The 27,576-nt window shown below is 39.5% G+C and overlaps 1 protein-coding gene across 6 annotated transcripts in view; it reads left to right on the top strand.

Annotated features, from left to right (window-relative positions):
* The window catches only part of LOC135116203 (sideroflexin-1-like), a 42,726-nt gene that overhangs the window by 4,758 nt on the left and 10,392 nt on the right, over nucleotides 1–27,576 (top strand). For 3 of the 6 annotated variants that reach the window (XM_064033544.1, XM_064033543.1, XM_064033540.1), the window contains exons 4-7: nucleotides 4,528–4,626; nucleotides 14,731–14,806; nucleotides 15,646–15,731; nucleotides 23,967–24,097. In XM_064033544.1, the coding sequence (XP_063889614.1) occupies nucleotides 4,528–4,626; nucleotides 14,731–14,806; nucleotides 15,646–15,731; nucleotides 23,967–24,097 (392 nt within the window). Of the gene's footprint in view, nucleotides 1–4,527; nucleotides 4,627–14,730; nucleotides 14,807–15,645; nucleotides 15,732–22,829; nucleotides 22,958–23,966; nucleotides 24,098–27,576 lie in introns of all 6 variants that reach the window. The other 3 variants (XM_064033545.1, XM_064033541.1, XR_010276205.1) reach the window with 2 other exon arrangements.

Below are 27,576 nucleotides of genomic sequence, written 5' to 3'. Positions count from 1 at the left end.
CATTATGATAATGACCAAAATATATAAAAATCATTCAAATTGGCGGGGAAATAAGACAGTTACATACGTTTCTAATTTTGAAATGCATGTTTGGTAAATCTAAAAATTTCTTAATCACAGGAAATCTGAAATCGTTCAGATTTAGGTGAGAATACCCAGGGATATTGTTTTTACTCATAGTAGCAGCTAGGACCCTATGAGTAGATATTGTGAAAATATAAATGAGTTGGGAGTAATAAGGGAAAACAGGGACAAAAACCTGATTTTACAGGAAATTGGAAGCATGTAATAAAAGGACATGCTGCCATTCCATTGCATATGTGAAAAATTTCGGAATGTTTAGCATAGTGTACTAGGCATATCAAAGGACAGTTCACAGGCCCCCAAACCAAAAAATAAAATAAAATAAAATAAATAAATAAATAAATAAATAAAAATAGTTAATTCTCTCATGCACCAGACACACATGTGCGGTAAAATGTCTTAATGCAAAACTGCACCAATGCACAAGTGCATCAAAAAACTAACTCAACCTCATTAAAAATAAAGTTTCTGTTGGTAGTGCATCAATCTTTGGTGAGTCAAAGGTGAGCATAAGTTTCACAAAAGTAATGAATTGGCAACACTGATGCTTCTCAGAACAGGCTGACTGTTGGATAATTTGCTAGTTTCAGCCTGTGATTCAGGCTATCTGTTCATAATCTGAGATGAATGCTGATTTAAGTTTTCCTTTATTTTCTTGAATTCTAATTGACATATCACAGTGACAATAGTACCATTGTGCAAGTTCATAAAAAATAGTTTAGGTGATGTGTAGTGCACAGAGTCCTTACAGGAAAAGTTCCAAGCTATGAGGTTGTGAACATTTTTTTTTTCTTTTTTCTTTATTTTTGAGAGAAAAAATTAGTGAAATTACTTTTAGTGAATTTTTTACATAATCATCATAAAGATAATTTCCTTGTAAATCTAGTGATAATTATATAATACATGCCCACTTATGAGTTTCAAAGGAATAACTGCTTCTAAATCAAAGTTTTGCAAGGGGTGGAGGGGACACAAATTCCTGCCAAATGAAGAAGTATTGGAAAAAAAAACTTATGAAACTTACTGATGCATGAGAGGGTTATGTGTAAATGCTGCTGTATACATAATTTAAAATGTTGTTATACATATATGCACTCTATCCTTCTCTCTGTAACTTCATCTCAAGTTTCCTTTCTGACCATTCTATTGCTGCTGTGGTAGACAGTCACTGTTCTTCTCATAAACCTATTAACAGTGATGTTCCTCAGGGTTCTGTCCTGTCACCCACTCTCTTCCTATCATTCATCAATGATCTTTTAAGCCATTCTTGCCATATCCACTCCTGTGCTGATGATACCACCCTGCACTTTTCCACATCTTTTCTTAGATGTTCAACCCTTCAGTAAGTAAACAGTTCATGCAGGGAAGCCACAGAACATCTGACTTCCGATCTCTCTGAAATTTCTGATTGGGGCAGAGCAAACTTGGTATTGTTCAATGCCTCAAAAACTCAATCCCTCCATCTATCAATTCAGCACAACCTTCCAGACAACTATCCCCTCTTCTTCAATGACACTCAACTGTCCCCCTCTACTACACTGAACATCCTCAGTCTGTCCTTTTCTTATAATATAAACTGGAAACTTCACATCTTATCTCTAGCTAAAACAGCTTCTGTGAAGTTAGGCATTCTGAGACGTCTCCCGCCAGTTTTTCTCACCCCCACAGCTGCTAACTCTGTACAAGGGCTTTATCCATCCATGTATGGAGTATACTTCACATGTCTGGGGGGGGGTTCCACTCATACCGCTCTTTTAGACAGGGTGGAATCAAAAACTTTTCATCTCATCAACTCCTCTCCTCTAACTGTCTTCAGCCCCTTTCTCATCGCAGTGTTGCATCTCTAGCTATCTTCTACTGCTATTTTCACGCTAACTGCACTTCTGATCTTGCTAACTGCATGCCTCACCTCCTCCCGTGGCCTCACTGCACAAGACTTTCTTCTTTCTCACACCCTTATTCTGTCCACCTCTCTAATGCAAGAGTTAATCAGTAATCTCAATCATTCATCCCCTTCTCTGGTATACTCAGAAACTCCCTGCCTGCTTCTGTATTTCCACCTTCCTATGACTTGAACTCCTTCAAGAGAGAGGTTTCAAGACACTTTTCCTTCAATTTTTTACCACTGCCTTGGACCCTATTGGGGAACCAGCATCCTTTTTTTTTTTTTTGGCAGTGTCCCTCCTATATATAAAAAAAAGAAAAAAAAAATGTGCACGGTTAAGTATTAATGCTGCTGTATAATTTAAAGTATTGTATACATATAGTGCATACTTGTGTACATATATGTATATACATCGTGTATATGATATAACATTGAATATTGGCAAATACTTATTTATATGCAAAGTTTCAACACTACTCCGAATACAGTGATACCTTGTGGTTCTCTCTCTCTCTCTCTCTCTCTCTCTCTCTCTCTCTCTCTCTCTCTCTCTCTCTCTCTCTCTCTCTCTCTCTCTCTCTCTCTCTCTCTCTCTGTGTGTGTGTGAAAATAAGAACTATCCTGAGAATTGCTATATAAAATGAGACTGATAGAGAATGAAAATAGAATGATATGAGTGAGAAAGGATGAAGCAAAAATGACATAGAATGAATGAAGGGGAGAGAGAGCGAGGAATCACTCCATTATCCCATATCTCTGACAGATAAGGGGAAGAGAAGGTGACAGGGAGGGACATTTGAGACAAGATGAAAGAGGAGAGATTGCAAAGGAAAAAGGGGAGGAAGGGACATATGGGGAAGGAGAGTACATAAGGCAAGGAAGTGAGGAGAGAGAGAGAGAGAGAGAGAGAGAGAGAGAGAGAGAGAGAGAGAGAGAGAGAGAGAGAGAGAGGAAATGGGAAGGAATGGGGAAGGAGGATCGCTAGAGGGACTGAGCAAATGGCGCCAATTGAACAGGTGTTTGTGTTCAAATTGAAGGACAAAATTTGGAGGGAAGGAAGGTGGGAGGAGGAATGCTAGAGGGACTGATCGAGTGGCATTGCTTGAATGGGTGTTTGTGTTCAAATTGGAGGACAAAATTTATTCGCCAAACCTGTTCAAATTAGGTGTTGTTCAAATTGAAGGACATTCAAATCACAAGGTGTGACTGTACTGTAGATAGATGGCAAAAGGTGTCACATATCCCATTAATTTTGTATTATTAGTGTGATGTTTTTACATTTTTAGGGTAAATAACAAAACATTAATTTACCCTCAATTTTGTGATGATATGAGTGCATGATTTAGGTCTTTTTATAAGCAAATTAGATCCCATACAAGATGTGCAGGGCCACAAGGCTTGCACTTAGCTACATACTCAAGTCCCTTTTGTCCTTTTCTTTACTATGGATAAGATAATGACCCCTTAGGCTAAGGCCAATAGAAAAATACCCAGATGGACTTGAGACAAGACTTTCCTTCCTTGTCCAGTTAGTGCTTGAGGAAAGATCCTAAAGGACAAATCTGGCCCTTTATTCACACAACAGCACAAAAAAAAATCTACATGGTCCTCCGTTACCAAGAAGTTAAATGAGATGTATGGCAACAAGAGGACATAAGATGAGCCAAGGTCATCACTGTTGCAGACCTGCATTTTGTCACTAAGTAACATAGTGTGATTATCAATTTTATTTCTATTGCCAATGCAACACTCCTTCCAGTAGGGCTATCTAAGGTGCGTTCCACCAAATGTACCACAAATAACATTCTATGATCTACTCTGTAAATTTTCAGTAGTTGAGTCACAGAGAATATCTTTATGGAGCCAGTAATTCTTAAGATCGTAGGCTTGGGCTCCTTGACAATTGGCTCTCTTGCTTCTTAAAGTTAAAAAACAATGTTAATCTTAACTTTTCAGCACGCTAAGCACAGTTGGAAGCTTATGCACAAAACTAAGCATAACTTTTGTACTAAACATGGACCTGGCTGCTCGAAAAGTGTTGGCAGTGTGGGAGAGTGAGTGATGTAGATGATAAAGTTCTTGCCAAATCATGCATTGTTCATCTCCTGACCTAACTACATGGTCTGGTTGTAGTGGATATATTCTGCCTTGAAAAATAGTAGTATTTATTTGAATATTAGGCAGTGGACTTTTTTAAGTAACAGAAAAATTGATTCCTCATATATGTAGTCTGTTAAAGTAAGGTACAATTCTGTGAAAATATTGTCAGTAGGAGTCATGTTTGGTGTTAATTGAGTGTGCAAGTAACACATGATAATAGAAGATGATTATGATGTCCATCATTGACATTGATAGTTTGGTAGTTGGTATTTGCATGTGCCAAATGATATAGTGAAAATTTATCTACTTTTCTTACTTGCAGTGTTGATGCCATCACCTTTGAAATTGGTAAAAGGAAAGCCTGTTTATTTTTTCTTACTGGTGATGTACTGATGTTATTACACTTGAATCTGTAAAGCATATTTTTAAAAATGTTGACTTTTTTTCTCTACATCAAGGACGACTCCAGCAGTGGTCTTTTGGCAGTGGATCAATCAGTCTTTCAACGCCCTTGTGAACTACACAAACCGCTCTGGAGACTCTCCCATCAGTGTGCAGTAAGTGTAGTGGTAATGCTTGTGCATAGATTTAGTCATGTTTTTTTCATATTCTATTCATCACTAGTAAAGTAAAAGTTCTGTATTTTGGTATGTACAGGACTAGACAGGTGCCAAAACACTGAATGTGGCAAAAGATCAGATGTGAATTTCATCAGCTGCATTAGCAATGAATAAATGAGATCATAGGCTATCATTTATTTATTTGCAAAAAACGCAAACTAATGATTCCAAGGGAAACAATATATCTATCTACGTGTAATGCAAACATGTAGAACTTCACTACTCTAGTTCTACTGCTGTAGAGAAACTTTCTTACTTCTCACTTTGATTGATACTGAATTTTGAAAAATATTTTCCATAAAATGTCCCATGGCACCAAAACAGCTGGTGCCAAAATGGATGAGCCCAGTTGTTCCAAGGAACCCAAATGGCCACGCCCAAACGGTTGTTCCCAAATGGCCGCGCCCAATTGTCCCATTCTATGCTGTGGAGTGTGATGATCTGGCAGTGCTGAGTGATGCTGTCTGCAGTCTTGGCCCTGCAGTCAAAAAACTAATGCATTCTAGAATATATTTGTTGACTCTGCCCATTAAAGTGTATACATTATTTGACCAAACATTGCATTTGTTTTCCAAATGCAAAATTGGAATTATGGTGATAAATGACAGGACTTTTGCTGTAGTTAGGAAACAATTATATTAGTATATTATACTTTCTATGTATTTTACAAAGTAGTGTTTCTTTTCATAGTATGGAAAATTATAAAGGCCACTTATTATTTGTGTAAGGGTTTTCAGTGCTTAAGGACTATGAGGATGATTCTGATTTGCATAAATGATTCTAGTATATAATTTCCTTTAATGTACTATAAATGTACAGAAGAATTACTTTTTGTGGTAAAAAGGACAACTGAGTGTTTGAAGAACTTTAGGTACTTCTTCAAGACAAGTTTATGTATCTTTTAAGTAAATTAATAAGCTAAACTTTAACAAAGTAGCTTTTATAATATTAAGTTTATATATTTTTTTACCTTTTTGCTTCTTCATGTCTCTCCTTTACCACCTTCAGTCTTACTCATGATTGTAGTGTTATATTTCTTGCTATCTTCTACTATTATTTCCATTGCTGCTGCTCTTGTGAACTTGCTAAATATATACAGTAAAACCTAGGTTCATGAACAATGCTTTGGGGTATGAACACACATTATCCATAATCTATGAAACCTTGAGCTTGTTATGTGGGGTAGCTCTCGGGACAGGACAGACAGCAAATTGTAGGTTTTTTATAGAAACACGTACGTACTGACTGTGGTTTTTATATCAAGGCAAGGAACAAACTAATAATGCCATGGCAGACCCTGAGCATGTAGCTGCCTCAGAAACACCTGCCAGACTGAGGATTACAGGATTGCCAAGCATACAATAAATGGAGGTACAATATGAAACATGGTGCAGTACATTACATATCCACAGTGCTTAGTTGTGTGTTGCATGCTTGGCATGAGTATTGTTCATGAGTGCTGGGGCCTTTTTTTTTTTTTTTTTAGCCTACATTATGCCACCTCAAAAGAAGAAAAGTGTTTGTGATAGTAGCAGTAAGAAGTCTAAGCATATTACTATTGAAGTAAAGAAGGAAATTATTGCCAAAGATGAGAATGGCATCTGTGTAGGCATTTCTAGACCTGCAAGCAGTAATTTAACTAATTTCTAATATAATGATATAGTCTATTACTGCCAGCAGGCAGTGAAGGTTATTTCAGTCCCACACAATGACACGAATTGTTTAATGAATCTGCTTGAATTAGGTCAAAACCTGAAGACATACATTAATGATCATAGACATGCAAGCATACAAATGCACTGCCTGATGGTGTCTGATCCTTGCAAGCACACAAGCTCACTTCCTGATTATGTCTGATCCCTGCAAGCAAACATGCTCACTTCCTGATGGTATCTGGTCTCTGTAAGCACACCAGCTCACTCCCTGATGGTGTCTGATCTCTGCAAGCATGCAAGCATAAAAACTCGTTCTCTGGTATAAGCCTCTGCAAGCATACAAACTCAGTCCCTGGTGATAGCTTCAGTAAGCAAACAACCTCAGTCCCTGGTGGTTGCCTCTGCAAGCAAACATAACTCAGTCCCTGGTGGTAGCCTCAACAAACACTCAGTCCCTGGTGGTAGCCTCAGTAAGCATACAAACTTAGCCCTGGTTGTAGCCTCTGCAAGCAAACAAACTCAGTCCCAGACTTTATATATATATATATATATATATATATATATATATATATATATATATATATATATATATATATATATATATATATATATATATATATATATATATAGCAATAATTCGCCCCTGCCCCCATCTGGGTCATAGCAGGTCCTGTTTATGCAATAATCCACTCCTGCCCCCCTTTTGGGTCCACAGCAGGTCCTCTTCACGCAATAATCTGCTCCTGCCCACCGTCTGGATCCAAAGCAGGTCCTCTTCACACAATATTTCGCTCCTGCCCCCCATCTGGGTCCAAAGCAGGTCCTCTCCCCCTGGTATTCACGGGAGCGAGAAGGCCATCAGTGGCTCCATGGGTCACCGTGAGCTACAGTCAACACACAAACGAACACACTCTTTACCTTAACCTCTGAGGGCTGGGCTTGCCTACTGCCATTCCGTGAGCCACCACTAACACCTGAGCGAACACACCCTTCCTCCCCTGGTCCTCGGAGGAGCAGGTTGGCCATCTGCCGTTCCGTGCATCACTGCTAACAAACAAACAAACACACACTCCCTACCCAGTCCTCGGAGGAGCAGGGAGGCCATCCACTGTTACATGCATCACCACTAATGCACAAACGAACACACACTCCTTACCCAGTTCTTGGAGGAGTAGGGTGGCTGCCCGTCATTCTGTGCGCCACCACCAACACACAAATGAACACACACACACTTTGTACCCAGCCTTCAGAAAGGCAGGCTGGCTACCTGACAATCTGTGCGTCACCACTAACACATGAATGAGCACACACACTACCCAGTCCTGGCTGGGCACCTTTCATCTCTTCTTGTGATGTCTGCTGCCAGGGGTGATGTCCACTCCATGCGTCCAGCGTTGATGTTGGTTCCAGGGTCCCTTCTTGGGTCACCTAGTATTGTCTTCCTCAGGCGTGCGTCAAAGATTACGTTTTGACTATTACTGCCAGCAGGTGGCGAAGGTTATTTCAGACCTACATAAGGACAGGAATCATTTATTGAATCTGCTTGAATTTGGTCGAAACCTGAAGACACACGTTAATGATCATAGACAATATTCTATATGAATAATTTGTGTAATATAAGTTTGATTCTGCGTGTTACTTATAGGATAATGTATTCTTATACAGACAGTTGTTAAACTTACATGTTTGGGTCTTGGAGTAATTGTTAAGTAACGCACACTCCCTTTCTGACAGGTGTTCTAGGTAGGTCTATCTTTTTCTATTTCTGCACCAACACACGTCCTCCCTGCACGAGTGTCCTCAGCAAAGTGTCCCTATCGTCCTCAGTTACTGCCTGGATTCCTACCCTGTCCATCGTTATCCATTAGTGATGGCGATAAGGCCGGCCTCATCTTAACCTCATGTCATGACAAGCATCCTTCATCTCCTTACATCAGCAGTACCTCAACACTGACCATACAAGGAATTCGCTGACTTAGGCCTTGTCTTGGTCCTCGCCCTGACCTTCAGGTCCTTTCCTTTCTCATTAACAAACTCGCTTGCACAGCAACTTCTTTCACCCACTTGGCGGTAAATTCTCTCTCTCTCTCTCTCTCTCTCTCTCTCCTTCTCTCTCTCTCTCTCTCTCTCTCTCTCTCTCTCTCTCTCTCTCTCTCTCTCTCTCTCTCTCTCTCTCTCTCTCTCTCTCTCTCTCTCTCTCTCTCTCTCTCTCTCTCTCTCTCTCTCTCTCTCTCTCTCTCTCTCTCTCTCTCTCTGCCCTTCAGTTGCCATAGGAATATGAGACCTGAGTTGGCTTTTTCTAGGTGTAACAACAACCCACACACACACACACACACACGCGCATGCATGCATGCGCACACACACACACACACAAACACACACACACACACACACACACACACACACACACACACACACACACACACACACACACACACACACACACACACACACACACACACACACACACACACACACACACACACACACACACACACACACACGGTTATCACCCCTTTCTTGGGGCAATCAGTGCAGGATAATGAGAATCAGTCAAAATCTGGGGACATTACATATATATTTGTTTCATAAAGACAAATATATTTTGGTAACTTAACAGTCTCAGCCTTACAGAATAGGATTATAGGTTTATGTTACTAGACATGGTTATTCATGTAAAGACAGAATATACATTGGCCATCTGACCTCCATTAACCCAGCCAAGGTGAACTTTGCCAGGTCGGCACAATACAATAAAATCCCTCTCATCCGGCATTCGAGTATCTGGCAGCTTTAAGTATCCGGCACATTTTTTCCCCAAGCCTTAAAATCAATAAAAAATCAATGTGTACTCATAAAATCGATTAAAATTCCCGCGCGAGGCATACTTTGTCCCCTCGCCACCAGAGCGCACTGCTTCGTGCCACCCGCGGCCCACTGCACTGTGTTTACTCAGTAACTCAGTCCCGCATGTGCACTGTTTATCGCCTGACGCCTTCATCATGCCTAAAGTTGTAGAAAAGAGGAAGCGTGTTGTGCTTACACTTAAGCAGAAGGTAGACATTTGTCGACGATTAGAGAGAGAGGTGAAAGCAGACAGCAACTAATGGCGGAATATGGTGTGGGCTCATCAACTATTTATGACATTAAATCCCAAATGAAAAAGTTGCGGGATTACATGAAAGCCACCGACACCCCAAAGGCAGCGGAAAATCGTTACACGCTGCAGTATCATCGTGGTGAAATGATGGACAAAGTGTTATATGAGTGGTTCAGCTTGAAAAGATCAGAAGGAGTCACAGTTACAGGCCCAATGCTACAACTGTATGTTGCTGAGTGTGAGGTGGCAGTGTGGGTGGCAACGCACGGCACGGCGATCAGCTGATCTTTGTTATGGTAAGATGCGTGAGTGTAGGGTGATGATTGTGGACATAATTTCACTTCTATTCAAGTATCCAGCAATATTCAAGTATCGGCAATATTCAAGTATCCGGCATGTCGGCGATCCCGTTGATGCCGGATAAGAGGGATTTTACTGTATCTTCTACCCGTTCCATCCACTACCATCCTCAGCTCTCTCTCTCTCTCTCTCTCTCTCTCTCTCTCTCTCTCTCTCTCTCTCTCTCTCTCTCTCTCTCTCTCTCTCTCTCTCTCTCTCTCTCTCTCTCTCTCTCTCTCTCTCTCTCTCTCTCTCTCTCTCTCTCTCTCTCTCTCTCTCTCTCTCTCTCTCTCTCTCTCTCTCTCTCTCTCTCTCTCTCTCTCTCTCTCTCTCTCTCTCTCTCTCTCTCTCTCAATAACGTTCCCCTTGTCGGGCTTTGCACGAAACTATAAGTCATGCTCAACAACCATGTTATATTGTAGTTTCTGTGTCCTGCTACTTGTGCCAAGCACTGAGAACCACTGCAAGCCCAGGGCCCCTCACTTGAAGAGGGTCATACTCTAGGCTCCTGCAGGGATCTTGCATCTTGGATGTCTGCAATGCCTTCTAGGAGACAGAGTTTTGTAATTGGACATAAGAGCACTGAACCCTTGGCTTTCACCTTGATCTTCCATACTAGGCTGTCATCGCATGACATCACTTCTAGCACCTTTCCCAACATCCACTGATTTCTCAGAAGCTGTTGATCAGCAATGATAACTATATTTCCAATCTGAAAGTTACATTAAGGAGCAGTGTTTCCTAGTCTCAGACATAGCTGTGGTAGGTATTCCTTAGTCCACCTTTTCCAGAATTGACCTGAAGGGAATTTGGCATGTTTCCAACTTCTTCCATAAGTCTCTCATGTGTGTTTGCTTTCCATTGCCTACTGTGACAGACTCAGTCCTCAATAGATGTGAGTGGTTCCAGATCACTCAGATCATTGGGGTTTGATGTGAATGGTCTACCGTTCATGATTTCCTCCACATTACAGAACACAGTATGGAGTCTGTTGTCATCCAGAATTTGCATTCCAATCACCTTTGAAAGAACATTTTTACAGTATGGATTTGTCTCTCCCAGACACCACTCATGTGAGGGGCTGCAGGTGGATTAAAAACCCTCTCAATGCACCTCATCAAGAGTGTACGTTTGACACCTTCATCCTTGTGTCAGTTCTTGGAAGCCCTTTGTAGTTCCTTGTTCACTCCCACCATGTTAGTTCCCTGGCCAGACTTAATGCATTTAGGGGAACCTCTTCAAGCACAGAATCTCAAGAGAATAGTGATAAATACATCCGCACTCAGAGATGTCAGAACCTCTAAGAATACATCCGCACTCAGAGATGTCAGAACCTCTTAAGTGGATGGCCCGGGTAGTTAGACATATAAAAATGCATCCACATCTTTTGGCTTAAGCCCATCCTTGTTTGATCAGGAAGGGCCCAAAGCAGTCCACCCAACAATAGTTTTTGAGAAGGCCTTCTGTCCTGCCTTGATCCGATCTTCTGATAGGTCTGCTTATGTAGCTCTCCATTTGTTCCAACAGCAGGTTATACAGTTTTGCATTATACAATCTAGCGAGTTGCAACACCTTGGGATTCAGTATAATTCCTGCATTAATTCCAGGATATGCTCACATCCAGAATGTCCAGCCTTCAGAGTGTGCATTTCTTCAGTAATGAGTCTTGTGACATGATTATCTCTGGGCAACAGTATGGGATTCTCTTGTGAAGATTGTGCATTATCGTACCTCAACTGTCTACCAACTCTGATCAGACTATCATCACCTAAGAACAGGTCTTGCCAGCTGAGGTTACCTTTCACTATGATATCTTGGTACTTTAATGTAAGTCTTTTTGATGCAGGACTCTCTGCTTGCATTATAAAGATGATAGCGGTTCTCGCATCTTCCAGTTCTCTAGGCTTAATGTCTCAGTCTTCATTTTTCCCATATGTCCACTTCCTTTAACATCAATGTAAGAACCTCCTTATCCAGGCAACTCCAACCAAGAGGCAATGCCACAATGAATATCAGGTGATCAGGGTCTTGATGTAGTCCTCTTCCTTTTCTTCTGCAAGGTTAACACAGTACACCCCTTTCTCACCTCTGGATCACTGTCACTAAGATCCAAGATTTGTTGTCGATATGTTGGCCAGTCCCTTTCATCCAGGCCTAAAAATGGGGGTCCCCATAGCCATCAACTCACACTGGTGAATCTGTTTCCTTCAGAACTTAATTCTATGCTGACATATTGCCACTGTTCAAGTTTGGACATGTCATGTATCATTCCCACACAATTGGCTATAAAGGTAAGGAAACGTCTTGCTATTCCTTATGTACTGAATCACCACTGAGCGGTCTGTCCAGAACACTGACTGGGAAACAGGTAGTTCCATGTCCTTTCTCAATTGTTTGTCTGCCTTTGTGGCCAGAACCTCAAAACACAGCTCAAGATGAGGAATGGTGCGTTTCTTTATTGGAGATAGCTTGGCCTTACCACATACAAAGGCCACATGATATGACCCATCCTTATGCGCCATCCTTAAATAGGACACAAATCCATATGCCTGCTGGGAAGCATTGCTAAAATGGTGTAGCTGTATGTCTATCAGTTGGTCTAAGTTCTCAGGCAAATACCACCGTGGTATTCTCACCCCTGATAGATGTTGAAGTCCCTTCCTTCACCATAGCCAGGCTGACTCATTCTGACCTGTAAGTGGTTCATCCCATATAGTGGTTCTTTAACATTCTTTTTGGAAGATAAATTTACCAAGTATGGGAGCAAGGAGACCTAAAGGATTATGTATAGAGCTGACCATGCTTAAGATGCCCCACTTAGCCTCAGGCTTCTGTGTGGATTGCACCATCACCCCAATTTCATCCCTTTGAAGGTCCCAGAGAAGCCTCGATGCACTTTTTTTTTTTTTTTATGTAAGTGTCACTGGCCAAGGGAAAGAAAACTGAAAAAAAAAAAAATCACTTAGGTACCAGTCCCAAAAGAGGCATCAAGAGAATCATTAAAAAAAATTCAAGGATAAGTGTCTTGAAGCCTCCTTTTTTGAAAGAGTTCAAGTCATAGGAAGGAAGAAAAACAGAAGCAGGCAGGGAGTTCCAGAGTTTACCAGAGAAAGGGGTGATTGATTGAGAATACTGGTTAACTCTTGCATTAGAGAGGCGGACAGAGTAGGGATGAGAGAAAGAAGAAACCCTTGAGCAACAAGGCTGCAGGGGGATAGGCATGCAATTAAATAGATCAGAAGAGCAATTAGCATGGAAATAGCAGTAGAAGATAGCAAGAGATACAATATTGTGGTGATGAAAAAGAGGCAGAAGACAGTCAATTAGAGGAGAGTTGATAAGATGAAAAGCTTTTGATTCCACCCTGTCTGAAATAGTGGTATGAGTAGAATCCTCCCATACACGTGAAACATGCTCCATACATGGTACGATAAGGCTCCTGTACAGAGCTAAAAGCTGTGGGGGGTGGGGGTGAGAAAAATTGGCAGAGGCAACTCAGAAAATCTAACTTCATAGAAGCTCTTTTAACTAGAGATGAGATGTGAAGTTTCCAGTTTAGGTTATAAGTAAAGGACAGACCGAGGACATTCAGTGTAGAAGAGGGAGATAATTGAGTGTCTTTAAAGAAGAGAGGATAGTTGTCTGGAAGATTGTGTCAAGTTGATAGTTGAAGGAATTTAGTTTTTGAAGCATTGAACAATACTAAGTTTGCTCTGCCCCAATCAGAAATTTTGGAGAGATCAGAAGTCAGGAGTTCTGTGGCTTCCCTGCATGAACTGCTTACTTCCTGAAGGGTTGAATGTCTACAAAAAGACGTGGAAAAGTGCAGGGTGGTATCATCAGCGTAAGAGTGGATAGGACAAGAAGTTTGGTTTAGAAGATCATTGATGAATAATAGGAAGAGAGTGGATGACAGGACAGTTAAGAGAAGAACAGTGACCATCTACCACAGCACCAATAGAATGGTCAGAAAGGAAACTTGAGATAAAGTTACAGAGAGAAGGATAGAAGCCGTAGGAGGGTAGTTTGGAAATCAAAGCTTTGTGCCAGACTCTATCAAAAACTTTTGATATGTCTAAGGCAACAGCAAAAGTTTCACCAAAATCTCAAAAAGAGGATGACCAAGACTCAGTAAGGAAAGCCAGAAGATCACCAGTAGAGTGGCCATGACAGAACCCATACTGATGATCAGATAGAAGGTTGTGAAGTGATAGATGTTAATGATCTTCATACATGCCCAGATCCTGCCTTTATACAGTGTCTGGCCAGCACAAGTACATGGGCACTACACAGTGTAGTGTCTTGCTAACACAAGAACCAGTCACTCTACGGTCTCACTAGTGCAAAGACACAGGCACTACACGACGAGGCTCTCTACACAGTGCCTCGCCCATGTGAGGACACAGGCACTACACAACATGTCTCCAGCACAAGAACACAGAAATACCATATTTCTATGGCTGAAACAGATTAATCATATTTACATTAATTTCAATGAAAATAATTGTTTTGGTTTGTGAACAATTTGGTTTACTAACCAAGGCCCATAAAGATTAAGTTTGTGAACCATGGTTCTACTGTACTTCACTTCCCTCCCCACCACCTTGCCACAGCCTTGCTGTGTAAAAGCTTTACATAACTACCATTGCTCTGTTCATTTCACTAACAGGTAGTTTACCAGTATCTTCACTCTTGTCTTTTATATACAGATTCTGGAAAACTGTTTGCTTCTGTTTTTCCTTCTTCCAATGACTTGAACTTTTCTTAATAGAAATATTAAGACACCACTGGAACTGAATTGACCAGTTTTCAAAACATTTCTTACTTGACATTTTTGGGGATCTGTATATGAGTGGACATTTTTTTTTTTTTTTCTCTCTTCTTCTTCATGTCAGTTCTTCACCTACAAAAAGTAATAAATAAATAAAACCACTTTCCTCTCCACAGACAGCTAGGAACCTCATATGTGCTTGCTACAGGAGGTGCACTGGCCACAGCTTTAGGCCTCAACAGTCTGGTCAAGGTAAGATTTTTAAATTTGTTCATACTCAAGTGAATGCAAAGTAATCACTTCTGTATTACTAGAGATGCATTGGAAAGAAAATTCTAGTCTTTAGTTTGAAGAAATTTATTATCTATCCATCTATCTATATACCTATCTGTCTGACACATCACTCCCTCTGGAAGGTGGCCACAGCAAAATAGCCTCCACTTCTCCCTATTTGAACATTTCTTTCTGGCATGTTCAAACACTTGGCCTCTATTAACATATTCTTACCTTATCCTTCCTTCTTCCAAATGACTTTCCTGTTCATCCTTTCAATATGGTCATGTTCTCTTAGTGTGTGCTTTTGACAGTCAAGAGTCTCTTGAAGACTTTTCTTGGCATTTTAAGCAGACTTATCCCCCCTCTAACTGTTATGCTCATTCCTACTAAATTATATTCATGTAAAAGCAAGCAGTAGCTGCCCTCCATTCTTCTGGTACTTCTTTCCTCCATGCTAGTTTATATATTAGAAACTTCCATTCTATTACTCTAACCTCATTATTTTAGACATTTCAGTTGCTTAACTATGCCAAGTAGCTTTACTGCATTTTATCCTAGCAATTGCATTCTCTACTTCCTACATACCAGTTACTCATTTGTTGACCTGCTTCCATACCCATACTAGATACTGTTGCTTCCCTTATTATCTTGCTCACTGAATGCTCAAAATGTCTTTTCTGCACACTTTCCATTTCTTCTTTGCTACTTACAAGAACTCCATCCTCTTTCTCTTCATTGACATATTCCCACACTTCACTCATCCTTATGAAAAAAAATTACTTATTATTCACTAAGTGTGTTTACTCTTTATAAAGTCCATGCCGCCCCTGATTGGCCGCCTGGTACCCTTCACTGCTGTGGCCGCTGCAAATTGTGTCAACATTCCCATGATGAGGATGAAGTAAGTCTCCTCACCAGATAACCTGCCATATTTGTAATTATTTCATAATCTCTTGTGTGGAAACATGATCAGGTGCTTAGCTGCATATGCTATTTTTAGCTGGCTTTTAAAATGTATTGTGGCCATGTGGAAGATACTGATATTTCTGCTCTTCTTTTCAACATGGAATGGTTTGACAAACTTGAGCTTGACAACTTATATTCCTATTGATTATCACTTAAAGGATTATTCTATATGCATGGTGCAACTACCAAGCCTCAGAGAAAAATATCTGCTAAGTTAGCATTATTATTATATCCCAGCAAGCCTCATCATGCTACTGATCATATGAGCTAGTTTTTCTTTATTATTTTATTTACTTGTGTGGTAAATTACTCTGCTTAATTTATATATCCAACCATTTATTTGTACTAATTCATCATTCCCTGTTTTGCACCCAATGAATTCATGAGCTTGGATGAGCTTGTGCTTCATGTATGTGCACACAGTGAAAAAAAGTATTGGTACACTTTATGAACAAATCACACCACAGAACAAAGGGCAGTGAAAAGTAGTGGCCAACTTAATACATGTTGGTAGCCCTGTTGTCAGGTGCATACCATAAATAAATAAAGACCTGTCTTTGTGTGCTGAGCACATAACAGAGGTGATAGTGTCTGGCATGGAGGTGTACATTCCTCACTCTTTTTCTTGTCCTAAACCTTCTAAACCTTGGTTTAACACAGCTTGTTCTCGTGCTATACATGATAGAGAGGTGGCCTACAAAAGGTACTTAAGCCTTCCATCACCAGAATCTCATGCACTTTATATTTCTGCCTGGAACCATGCCAAGTCTGTTCTCCAACTAGCCAAAAACTCCTTCATTAACAGAAAATGTCAAAACCTTTCAAAATCTAACTCCCCTCGTGATTTCTGGCATCTAGCCAAAAATATCTCCAATAACTTTGCTTCTTCTTCTTTCCCTCCTCTATTTCAACCAGATGGCACCACTGCTATCACATCTATTTCTAAAGCTGAACTCTTCGCTCAAACCTTTGATAAAAACTCTACCTTGGACGATTCTGGGCTTGATCCTCCATCTCCTCCACCCTCTGACTACTTCATGCCACGTATTAAAATTCTTCATAATGATGTTTTCCATGCCCTTGCTGGCCTAAACCCACGGAAGGCTTATGGACCTGATGGGGTCCCTCCTATTGTTCTCCAAAACTGTGCCTCTGTGCTTGCACCTTGCCTAGTCAAACTCTTTCAGCTCTGTCTGTCAACATCTACCTTTCCTTCTTGCTGGAAGTTTGCCTACATTCAACCTGTTCCTAAAAAGGGTGACCGTTCTAATCCCTCAAACTACTGTCCTATTGCTTTAAAATCCTGCCTATCTAAAGTTTTTGAATCTATCCTCAACAGGAAGATTCTTAAACATCTATCACTTCACAACCATCTATCTGATCGCCAGTATGGGTTCTGTCAAGGCCACTCTACTGGTGATCTGGCTTTCCTTACTGAGTCTTGGTCATCCTCTTTTAGAGATTTTGGTGAAACTTTTGCTGTTGCCTTGGACATATCAAAAGCTTTCGATAGAGTCTGGCACAAAGCTTTGATTTCCAAACTACCCTCCTACGGTTTCTATCCTTCTCTCTGTAACTTCATCTCAAGTTTCCTTTCTGACCATTCTATTGCTGCTGTGGTAGACAGTCACTGTTCTTCTCCTAAATCTATTAACAGTGGTGTTCCTCAGGGTTCTGTCCTGTCACCCACTCTCTTCTTATTACTCATTAATGAGTATCATTAATGATACCGCCCTGCACTTTTCCATGTCTTTTCATAGACGTCCAACCCTTCAGGAGGTAAACATATCACGCAGGGAAGCCACAGAACGCTTGACTTCTGATCTCTCTAAAATTTCTGATTGGGGCAGAGCAAACTTGGTATTGTTCAATGCCTCAAAAACTCAATTCCTCCATCTATCAACTCGACACAGTCTTCCAGACAACTATCCCCTCTTCTTCAGTGACACTCAACTGTCCCCCTCTTCTACACTGAACATCCTCGGTCTGTCCTTTACTTATAATCTGAACTAGAAACTTCACATCTCATCTCTAGCTAAAACAGCTTCTATGAAGTTAGGTGTTCTGAGATGTCTCCGCCAGTTTTTCTCACCCCCCCAGCTGCTAACTCTGTACAAGGGCCTTATCCGTCCATATATGGAGTATGCTTCACATGCCTGGGGGGGTTCCACTCATACTGCTCTTCTAGACAGGGTGGAATCAAAAGCTTTTCGTCTCATCAACTCCTCTCCTCTAAATGACTGTCTTCAGCCTCTCTCTCACCGCCGCAATGTTGCATATCTAGCTGTCTTCTACCGCTATTTTCATGCTAACTGTTCTTCTGATCTTGCTAACTGCATGCCTCCCCTCCTTCCGTGGCCTCGCTGCACAAGACTTTCTTCTTTCTCTCACCCCTATTCTGTCCACCTCTCTAATGCAAGAGTTAACCAGTATTCTCAATCATTCATTCCTTTCTCTGGTAAACTCTGGAACTCCCTGCCTGCTTCTGTATTTCCACTTCCTATGACTTGAATTCCTTCAAGAGGGAGGTTTAAAGACACTTATTCATCAATTTTTGACCACTGCTTTGACCCTTTTATGGAACTGGCATTTCAGTGCGCATATTTTATTGGATTTTTGTTGCCCTTGGCCAGTGTCCTTCCTACATAAAAAAATAAATAAATTAAATAAATAAAAATCACTAGCCAGCATGATATTACATATAGTAGTAAGTGTTACAAGTTTCTAAAGGACTTTCATTCATACACAATGGCCTATTGCATATGGCCTAGAGATAAAACCACATAAACACAATTCTTACGGTATGGTTTTATCATGACCAATAATACAGGACATCACTGTATACATAGTACATATACTGCATCAAATTATAGTCCACATGTCATTATCCACATAAGCTGATATTCTATTACAGACACTACTGTATCACATAAGACACATAGTTAACCTAGTCTTTGTCTGCGGTGGTGCAACATGGGTGCCCAATTCCTGACATGTCGTCTATAGCACCTGTGTCTGAGTGCCTCTGAATCCACATTGTTGTTGTGTCACAGTGAATATGAAGCTGATGGGCAATATCGATACCACTGTAACCCCTAGCATATAGGGCTACAACAGGCCTGCCTGTCAACTATGACATTTCCATGGTGACTGGCATGACCATAATATGAAGATAACCACATAAACTTATTGGCAATGTATATCATGTTTTAGGATTGGCATGATGAAATGATCACTGAGTTGTTCAGATCTTACAAATAAGCCATGCCAACCCTCCCACAACTTCAGTAGTTGCTCATTTTCTCTCTCTCTCTCTCTCTCTCTCTCTCTCTCTCTCTCTCTCTCTCTCTCTCTCTCTCTCTCTCTCTCTCTCTCTCTCTCTCTCTCTCTCTCTCTCTCTCTCTCTCTCTCTCTCTCTCTCTCTCTCTCTCTCTCTCTCTCTCTCTCTCTCTCTCTCTCCTATGTAGTAGGGACACCAGCCAAGGGCAACAAAACCTAATAAAAAAAAAGGCCCACTGAGATGCCAGTCCCTGAATAGGGTCAAAAGCAGTAGTCAAAAATTGAAGGATAAGTGTCTTGAAACCTCCCTTTTAATGGAGTTCAAGTCATAGGAAGGTGGAAATACAGAAGCAGGCAGGAAATTCCAGAGTTTACCAGAGAAAGGGATGAATGACAGAATACTGGTTAACTCTTGCATTAGAGAGGTCAACAGAATAGGGGTGAGAGAAAGAAGAAATTCTTGTGCAGTGAGGCCATGGGAGGAGGGGAGGCATGCAGTTAGCAAGATCAGAAGAGCAGTTAGCATGAAAATAGCAGTAGAAGATAGCAAGAGATGCAACATTGCAGCAGTGAGAAAGAGGCTGAAGACAGTCATTTAGTGGAGAGGAGATGATGGGACGAAAACCTTTTGATTCCATCCTGTCTGGAAGAGTGGTATGAGTGAACCTCCCCAGACATGTGAAGCATACTCCATACATGGACAGATAAGGCCCCTGTACAGTGTTAGCAGCTGGAAGAGTGAGAAAAACTAGCAGAGATGTCTTAGAATGCCTAACTTCATAGAAGCCATTTTAGCTAGAGATGAGATGTGAAGTTTCTTGTTTAGATTATAAGTAAAGGGCAGACCAAAGACGTTTAGTGTAGAAGAGGGGGACAGTTGAGCGTCATTAAAGGAGAGGGGATTGTTGTCTGAAAGGTTGTGTTGAGTTGATAGATGGAGGAATTGAGTTTTTGAGGCTCTGCCCCAATCAGAAATTTTTAGACATCAGAAGTCAGGCATTCTATGGCTTCCCTACGTGAACTGTTTACATCCTGAAGGGTAGGATGTCTACGAAAAGAAGTGGAAAAGTGCAGGATGGTATCATCAGTGTAGGAGTGGATAGGACAAGAAGTTTGGTTTAGAAGATCATTGATGAATAATAGGAAGAGAGTGAGTGACAGGACAGAACCCTGAGGAACATCACTGTTAATAGATGTAGAAGAACATTGACCATCTACCACAGCACCAATAGAATGGTCAGAAAGGAAACTTGAGATGAAGTTACAGAGAAAAAGGATAGAAACCATAGAAGGGGAGTTTAGAAATCAAAGCTTTGTGCCACACTCTCTCAAAAGCTTTTGATATATCCAAGGCAGCAGCAAAAGTTTCACCAAAATCTCAAAAAGAGGATGAGCAAGACTCGGTAAGGAAAGCCAGAAGATAACCAGTAGAGTGGCCTTGGCAGTACCCATACTGATGATCAGATAGAAGGTTTTGAAGTAATAAATGTTTATGAATCTTCTTGTTGAGGATAGATTCAAAAACTTTAGATAGGCAGGAAATTAAAACAATAGGACGGTAGTTTGAGGGCTTAGAACGGTCACCCTTTTTAAGAACAGGCTGAATGTAGGCAAACTTCCAGCAAGAAGGAAAAGGTAGATGTTGACAGACAGAGTTGAAAGACTTTGACTAGGCCTTCTGAGGGTTTAGGCCAGTGAGGACATGGAAAACATCATTGCGAAGAATTTTAATAGGTAGCATGAAGTGGTCAGAGGGTGGAGGAGAGGGAGGAACAAGCCCTCAATCATCCAAGGTAGAGTTTTTATCAAGGTTTGAGCAAAGAGTTCAGTTTTAGAGATAGGTGTGATAGCAGTGGTGCCATCTCATTGAAATAAAGGAGGGTAAGAAGAAGAAACAAAGTTATTGGAGATGTTTTTTGGCTAGGTGCCAGAAGTCAAGATTTTAACACTCTGTTTATGAAGGAGTTTTTGGCTAGTTGGAGAACAGACTTGGCATAGTTCCGGGCAGAGATATAAAGTGCATGGGATTCTGCTGATGCAAATCTCAAGTATCTTTTGTGGGCCACTTCTCTATCATGTATAGCACAAGAACAGGCTGTATTAAACCAAGGTTTGGAAGATTTAGGTCGAAAAAAAGAGTGTGGAATGTACACCTTCATGCCAGATGCTATCACCTGTTTTATGTGTTCAGCACAAAGAGATGGGTCTCTGACACAGAAGCAGCAGTCATTCCAAGGAAAATCAGCAAAATATCTCCTAGGTTCCCCCAATTAGGAGAGGCAAAATGCCAGTGGCACCTCTGCTTAGGGGGATCTTGAGGAGGGATTGGAACAATAGGACAAGTTACAGATATGAGTTTGTGATCAGAGGAGAGTTAGAATGTGCTCCACTTTGGAAGTTAAGTAGTCAAAAAATTTCTTATAGTCAGAGTTTTACTGAGACATTGGACCCCCAGTGTACTGATACTTTTTACCATGTGTACTGGCTCCAAATCTAATTCCTTTTTTCATGTTTTTTTTTTTTATTTTTTTTTTTTTTTTATTTATTTATTTATTTTATTTATTTATTTATTTATTTTTTTTTACTATTATTAAAATGTAGCTTTCATACTCTCCACTTTACTTTTGTCCAACCTTCTTCCCATGTTCTTTTCTCAACCCCTCCCTCCATTTGTCATTGGCTGCACTGTAACAAAGTTGCCTTTTCATATCCCTCACCATTGCATTCATTCCTTAAAACTGTTATCTAATGATCAGGTAAATCAGCTAGCTTCACCTGTTATTTCATATGAAACAAACAATTTTTCCTGCACATACTTTATGGATATACTGAAGAATTTTCATTCATACTAAAGTTGGAACTTTGCTCTCTTATATGCTGTTTTCAAGATATACATTTAGGAACTTCACATGTTGCTGCAACTACATCAGTTGATAATATTAATGTCCAAGAAAACTACTTGGATTATCTTCTTATTTGCATATTTTTAAAGAATTGTGCATTCTAGACAAAAATTTGTTTGTGTGCATATGAACTGAAGTAAATTAAAGGATGCTTATTTTCAGTAAAACCAACTTTCACTAAGGAGATTTTTTTTAAACTGGTGAATAAAGATTTATAATTGCAGAAAATAATATATCAGACTGAGTAACTTACTTATGATAACCAGAATGTTGAGCACAGTTAGGTAGTAGGGATAAGGCAGTAGGGGTCCACTTTGCTCATGGACATGGTGTTATAATAGCAGGTGTTGATTAAGATCCAAGCAAATTTACATAAACATGGTATAATGAAAATTATGAAAAGTAAAAAAATACAGTTTTGAAATTAAGTTCAGTTTAATATTCAAAAGTAAACAAAAGCAGGTGTTGGTTATTACTGTTTCTAAGGCATTGCTTATATCTTTGGCTTTTATGATCAGTATTAGTTGACTACTTGCTCTGATATTACCTTTCATGTGCAGTAAAGGGATGGTTGTGTAAGAAGATGGCAAAATTTGGGCAGCTTCTCTTGTTCCCCTCCCTTTTCATTTTGTCAATAAAGTGTCAGGATATGACACACAGCTCCTACAGTAAGATCTACTAATTGAAATAGCTATAGATAATAACATTTGTTTCTAATTGATAAAAAAAAAATTTGTATTAATATGTAGTCAATGATAATAGTAGCTAATTTCTTTATGTATAGCATTAGCATTTAACATTAGTATCATTGTGCATTGTGCCCATGTAGACATGTGTGCATTACCACATAGGGAGCTGCAAGATGGAGTCACACTCTTGGATAAGAATGGAAACAAAGTGGGAGAAAGCAAGACAGCTGCTAAGTGGGGCATTGCAGCTGTGTGTGTGTCTCGTATCTTGATGGCATCTCCTGGCATGGGTTAGTATTGTGTGCCTTTTTTAATGCATTTATTACTGTGTTAGGAACATGTGAGAAGGAAGAGGGATGTTGAGTAAGAGTTTTGTGCTGCTTTCACCTAAATAAGGCTTTCTTTTGCAAGTTGAAGTATATCTTGACAACTTAAGAAATATGTTCACACATGATTAAGTATGCATTTCCTTGTTCTTTCTTGCATGCCCTTTTACTACTGAGCTTGATACACCATGTACAGAAATTTGAAATAATTAATGGTATACATTAGTTACCTTCAGAATTCAGTACCTCTGTAATTAGTTATCCCTTTGTAATATTTTTAGTAAATTGCAATCAGGGCACTATTGAAGAAAAAAGTAAAAGCTATCACCATCATAAGGACTCACTGATTTAAACCAAAATTTGATACTTATGTTAATGTGACAACTTTCTTATTGAAAACATAGTAAATACTCTTTTGCAATGGTAACTTTTTACACTGATGATTGATTAAAATGAAGAAGCTTGTATTTAAGTTATGTATTTGTGCAGATTTTATAGATGAACAGTGCAGAGGAGGTTAGCAACTAGAGCTAGCTGCCTTTTCAAACTATAGATATTATGTCAGTTGCCAAGATATCATGGTGTGTATTTTTTCCTTAATGCTCATACGTATGAGAAGCTGTGGATTGAATTGGAGATCCATCACTATTGCATTGGGGTCTATTATATACTGTAATGATGAATAGCTATATCTATATCAGACTGTACAGTGCCTTATGAATGGTGGAAGTAGACATCACTTATGCATGTCAGTTCTTTTAGAAAAGCATGTGTGTATATACAGTTAAGGATGGCAGACAATTTTTCAATGTCAATGCCATCCATCATTCAGTTATTATTTATCAAAGAAGATGCAGAATGGTGAGCGGAAGTATCAGTACTCTGACAACTATGGTGCTAGAGAGCGTAAAATGTTGGTTTTATGGTGGCAAGGCTTGTGTGTGGTGAATGACACAGCCCTTGTGTAATTTAGAGAGTGGCGTGAAACGGGGGTGATGCTTCTGGACCAGGAAAACAACACAGTGGGATACAGTAAGAAAGCAGCCCGCAGAGGAGTCACCATGGTGGCCCTCTCTCGGATTCTCATGGCTGTCCCTAGCTGTGGTAAGACATCAACACAAGCTATGTGTGATGTTTTTGCTGAGTACACTTTGGTCATAGTGTTAGCTTTAGTAATATTTATATTATACTAATGTTGTATTGCACTTTAGTGGCAAGAACTCATTCACATTTGTGCTGTACCTCATGTAGAAGTATTTATGCAGCTCAAGTAAAACTTAAAATTTGTAGTTGTTTGAAGTTTACAAATTTTGTATGAATATAAATCATCACCATTAATTCTCATCATTATTTTGAAAGGTTCCATACAGGCCTGCATGATTTGGCTTTGTTCAGCTAATGGTGGCTTGCCAGGGTACACACAGTCTCTAGCAACCTCTTTGTGGGATCACTTCATTTTAAGTTTTCTTGAGTTTACTTCCCATAACTCTATGCTATGCTGCGCAAAAATTCTTTCCTTTCAATCACTGCCATCCTCTAAACATATTCCAAAGCTGTCCATTCTCATCACCAGACTAATGTATCCTTTCTTTCAGTTCATCTGAGATTATCTCATCTTAACTACAATAGTTTATTGGTCTGACCCTTCAAAGATCTCTCCTACTACCTTGGTATCCAAATTATTTCCCTTATCTCTCATCCACTGTTACATCTCATTGTTTCCATAATAGTTTGAGTACACACAACTGCCAAATAACTAATTTCTCTGTCAAGATTACACAACACTTTCTTTCTCACTGGTTGCTGATGTCTTCGTAAACACCATCTTTGACATAGGAAAGTGATGGATGCCTTACAGTGCAACAGAAGTACAATGGAATTTATATTTTTTGCAAAAGATGATCAGTTGAGACAGAAGAATCTAATTGGTGTATAGATACAATCAAAATATACAGTATTTTGTGTAATCAAAATAAGCATCAAAATCTTGAAGTTTATAGTCTCCACATTATGCATTACTCAGATTTGTCTACATGATATAGATATTTGAAATTGAGTGTGCACCATTTCATTATTTAATAGAATATATATATATATATATATATATATATATATATATATATATATATATATATATATATATATATATATATATATATATATATATATATATATATATATATATATAGACACACACACACACACACACACATACATTCATACCTCATGATTCATACGTTCCTCAATTTGAACAACTCCCAATTCGAACAGGGTTGGCGAATAAATTTAATTCTCCAATTTGAACACAGGCACTCATTCAAGGGACACCACTCGGTCATTAGCCCCTCTTGCATTCCTCCTCCCCCATTCCTTCCCCTCCTACCCCTTCCCTCCCTCTCTCTCCCTTCCCTGCCCTTTTCCTTCATCCTTCCCCATTTCCTTCCTTTTTCTATCTCCCACCCACCCCCTTCCTTCTATTTTCTCTCTCTCTCTCTCTCTCTCTCTCTCTCTCTCTCTCTCTCTCTCTCTCTCTCTCTCTCTCTCTCTCTCTCTCTCTCTCTCTCTCTCTCTCTCTCTCTCTCTCTCTCTCTCTCTCTCTCTCTCTCACATCTTTGCCCAATATGCTCTCATTCTCTGTATGTTCCTTCCTCCCATTGTTCCTTTCCTTACCCTTCCTCTTTCCTCTGGTCTCAAACTTCCCTCCCTGTCATCTTTCCTAGCCCTTATCTGTCAAAAATAAGAGACAAGGAAGTAGTCCTTATTCATCTTATGTAATTTTTGCTTCATCTTTTCTCACTCTTTCTCACTCTAGTATAATTCCACTTTTGTTCTAAATCAACTTCACTCTACTTAGCACTTCTCAGGTTGCTCTTTCAGAGAGAGAGAGAGAGAGAGAGAGAGAGAAAGGGCAAGAGGACAAGGAATGAGAGAGAGAGAGAGAGAGAGAGAGAGAGAGAGAGAGAGAGAGAGAGAGAGAGAGAGAGAGAGAGAGAGAGAGAGAGAGAAGGAATTTTAGTGCAAAAATAAAAATTGTGTATGCTACAACTGTTTTCAAGACTGAAGATGCCAGGAACTTTTGATGACTCATCATTTTGAGGTTGGTCTTTATTTACAATGGTATTTTGCTTAAAAATTTAAGGTCATTATTTTTGCATGTGACGTATAGGACAACCCACTTTTTGTGCCTTTTTCAAGATGATTCAAGTGTTTTTTATATGCCAAAATATACAGTACATCATGTTTTCTTTTACTTTTTTTCTTTCTATAATTTTGGTTATTTTCATTCAATTCTTTGTTTAGTGCACAACATAGACCTATAAAAAAAAATGGGATTTTGGGACCTGAATGGATTAATTCTTTTTACATTAATTTGAACGGGATAAATTGCTTCCATTATCAACATTACCAGTTTGAACAGTCCAAAAGAACCAATTAAGTTCAAATCACGAGGGACCACTGTATACACACACACATACGCCCCTAAAGGCTCCACGTACGGACCGGTACAGACTCAGTGCGATTCCCACCATGGTGCAAACCATCAATCAATAGTCTCTTCTAGATTTGACTTACCTTTAGGATTAATGTCAAGTATTTCCCCACCCCCAATGTACATTTTCAGTTTGTTGACTGCCTAAAGAATAAACCGTTTATTATTATTATTATTATTATTACACACACACACACACACACACACACACACACACACACACACACACACACACACACACACACACACACACACACACACTTAAGAGCTGGGCAACGTTAATAAATTTGAACTTCTGCTATCACAAATCCGCTAACTTATTCTTTAACTTTTCCAATTCCAATTCTGCAAATTTTGAGATTTAGATTAAATTGGAATTGCAAATTCATTATCAGAAATAGCAACACAATATTTGCAGTCTTCTGCCACAAAACTTGACACTGAAAATGCAAACTGCAAGCAAAAATTCTATTATCAATAGCTTTTGAATCTCTTTTCACTATATTTGTGATGTAATGCTGTATCTAAGCATTCAGAGTTTCAATTTTTGTTTCCTTAAAGATCTAGAGTATAAAAAACTATTTTTTTCATGACTAGCATTGATCACACATAAGCTACTGCTTCTTCAAGTATGGACAATTTATAATCATACACAGGCAAAGTCATTGGTGATTGGGAGGCAACTTGCCTTAAAATAGAACTGTTGGCTAGTCACTTGCCTTGGCTGGTAGCTAGCTTGGCAAGATACATCTTAGCAACAAAATTTGTTCGGCAAGTAGATGTTTACGTGGGGCAAGTAACTTGTAGCAAGTTAGTTGCACACTTAACTCAAATTTCTACTTGCCTTGTGTAAATTAGCCTTTAGCATGGATAGGCATGCTGAGAACCAGGCTGGCTCTTCCACATGTTAGCGGAATTTAGTGGAAGTAATACCACAACTACTAATCTGCAAATTGGCAACCTTTTTCATCACAAATGGAAATCTGCAAATGAAATGGAACTTCCGCTATTACGGATTTGCATATATATATATATATATATATATATATATATATATATATATATATATATATATATATATATATATATATAT

This window comes from Scylla paramamosain, chromosome 30, assembly GCF_035594125.1.
Source record: "Scylla paramamosain isolate STU-SP2022 chromosome 30, ASM3559412v1, whole genome shotgun sequence".
In the NCBI taxonomy this organism is placed as follows: domain Eukaryota; kingdom Metazoa; phylum Arthropoda; class Malacostraca; order Decapoda; family Portunidae; genus Scylla; species Scylla paramamosain.
This window is presented reverse-complemented; position numbering and strand designations above follow the sequence as displayed.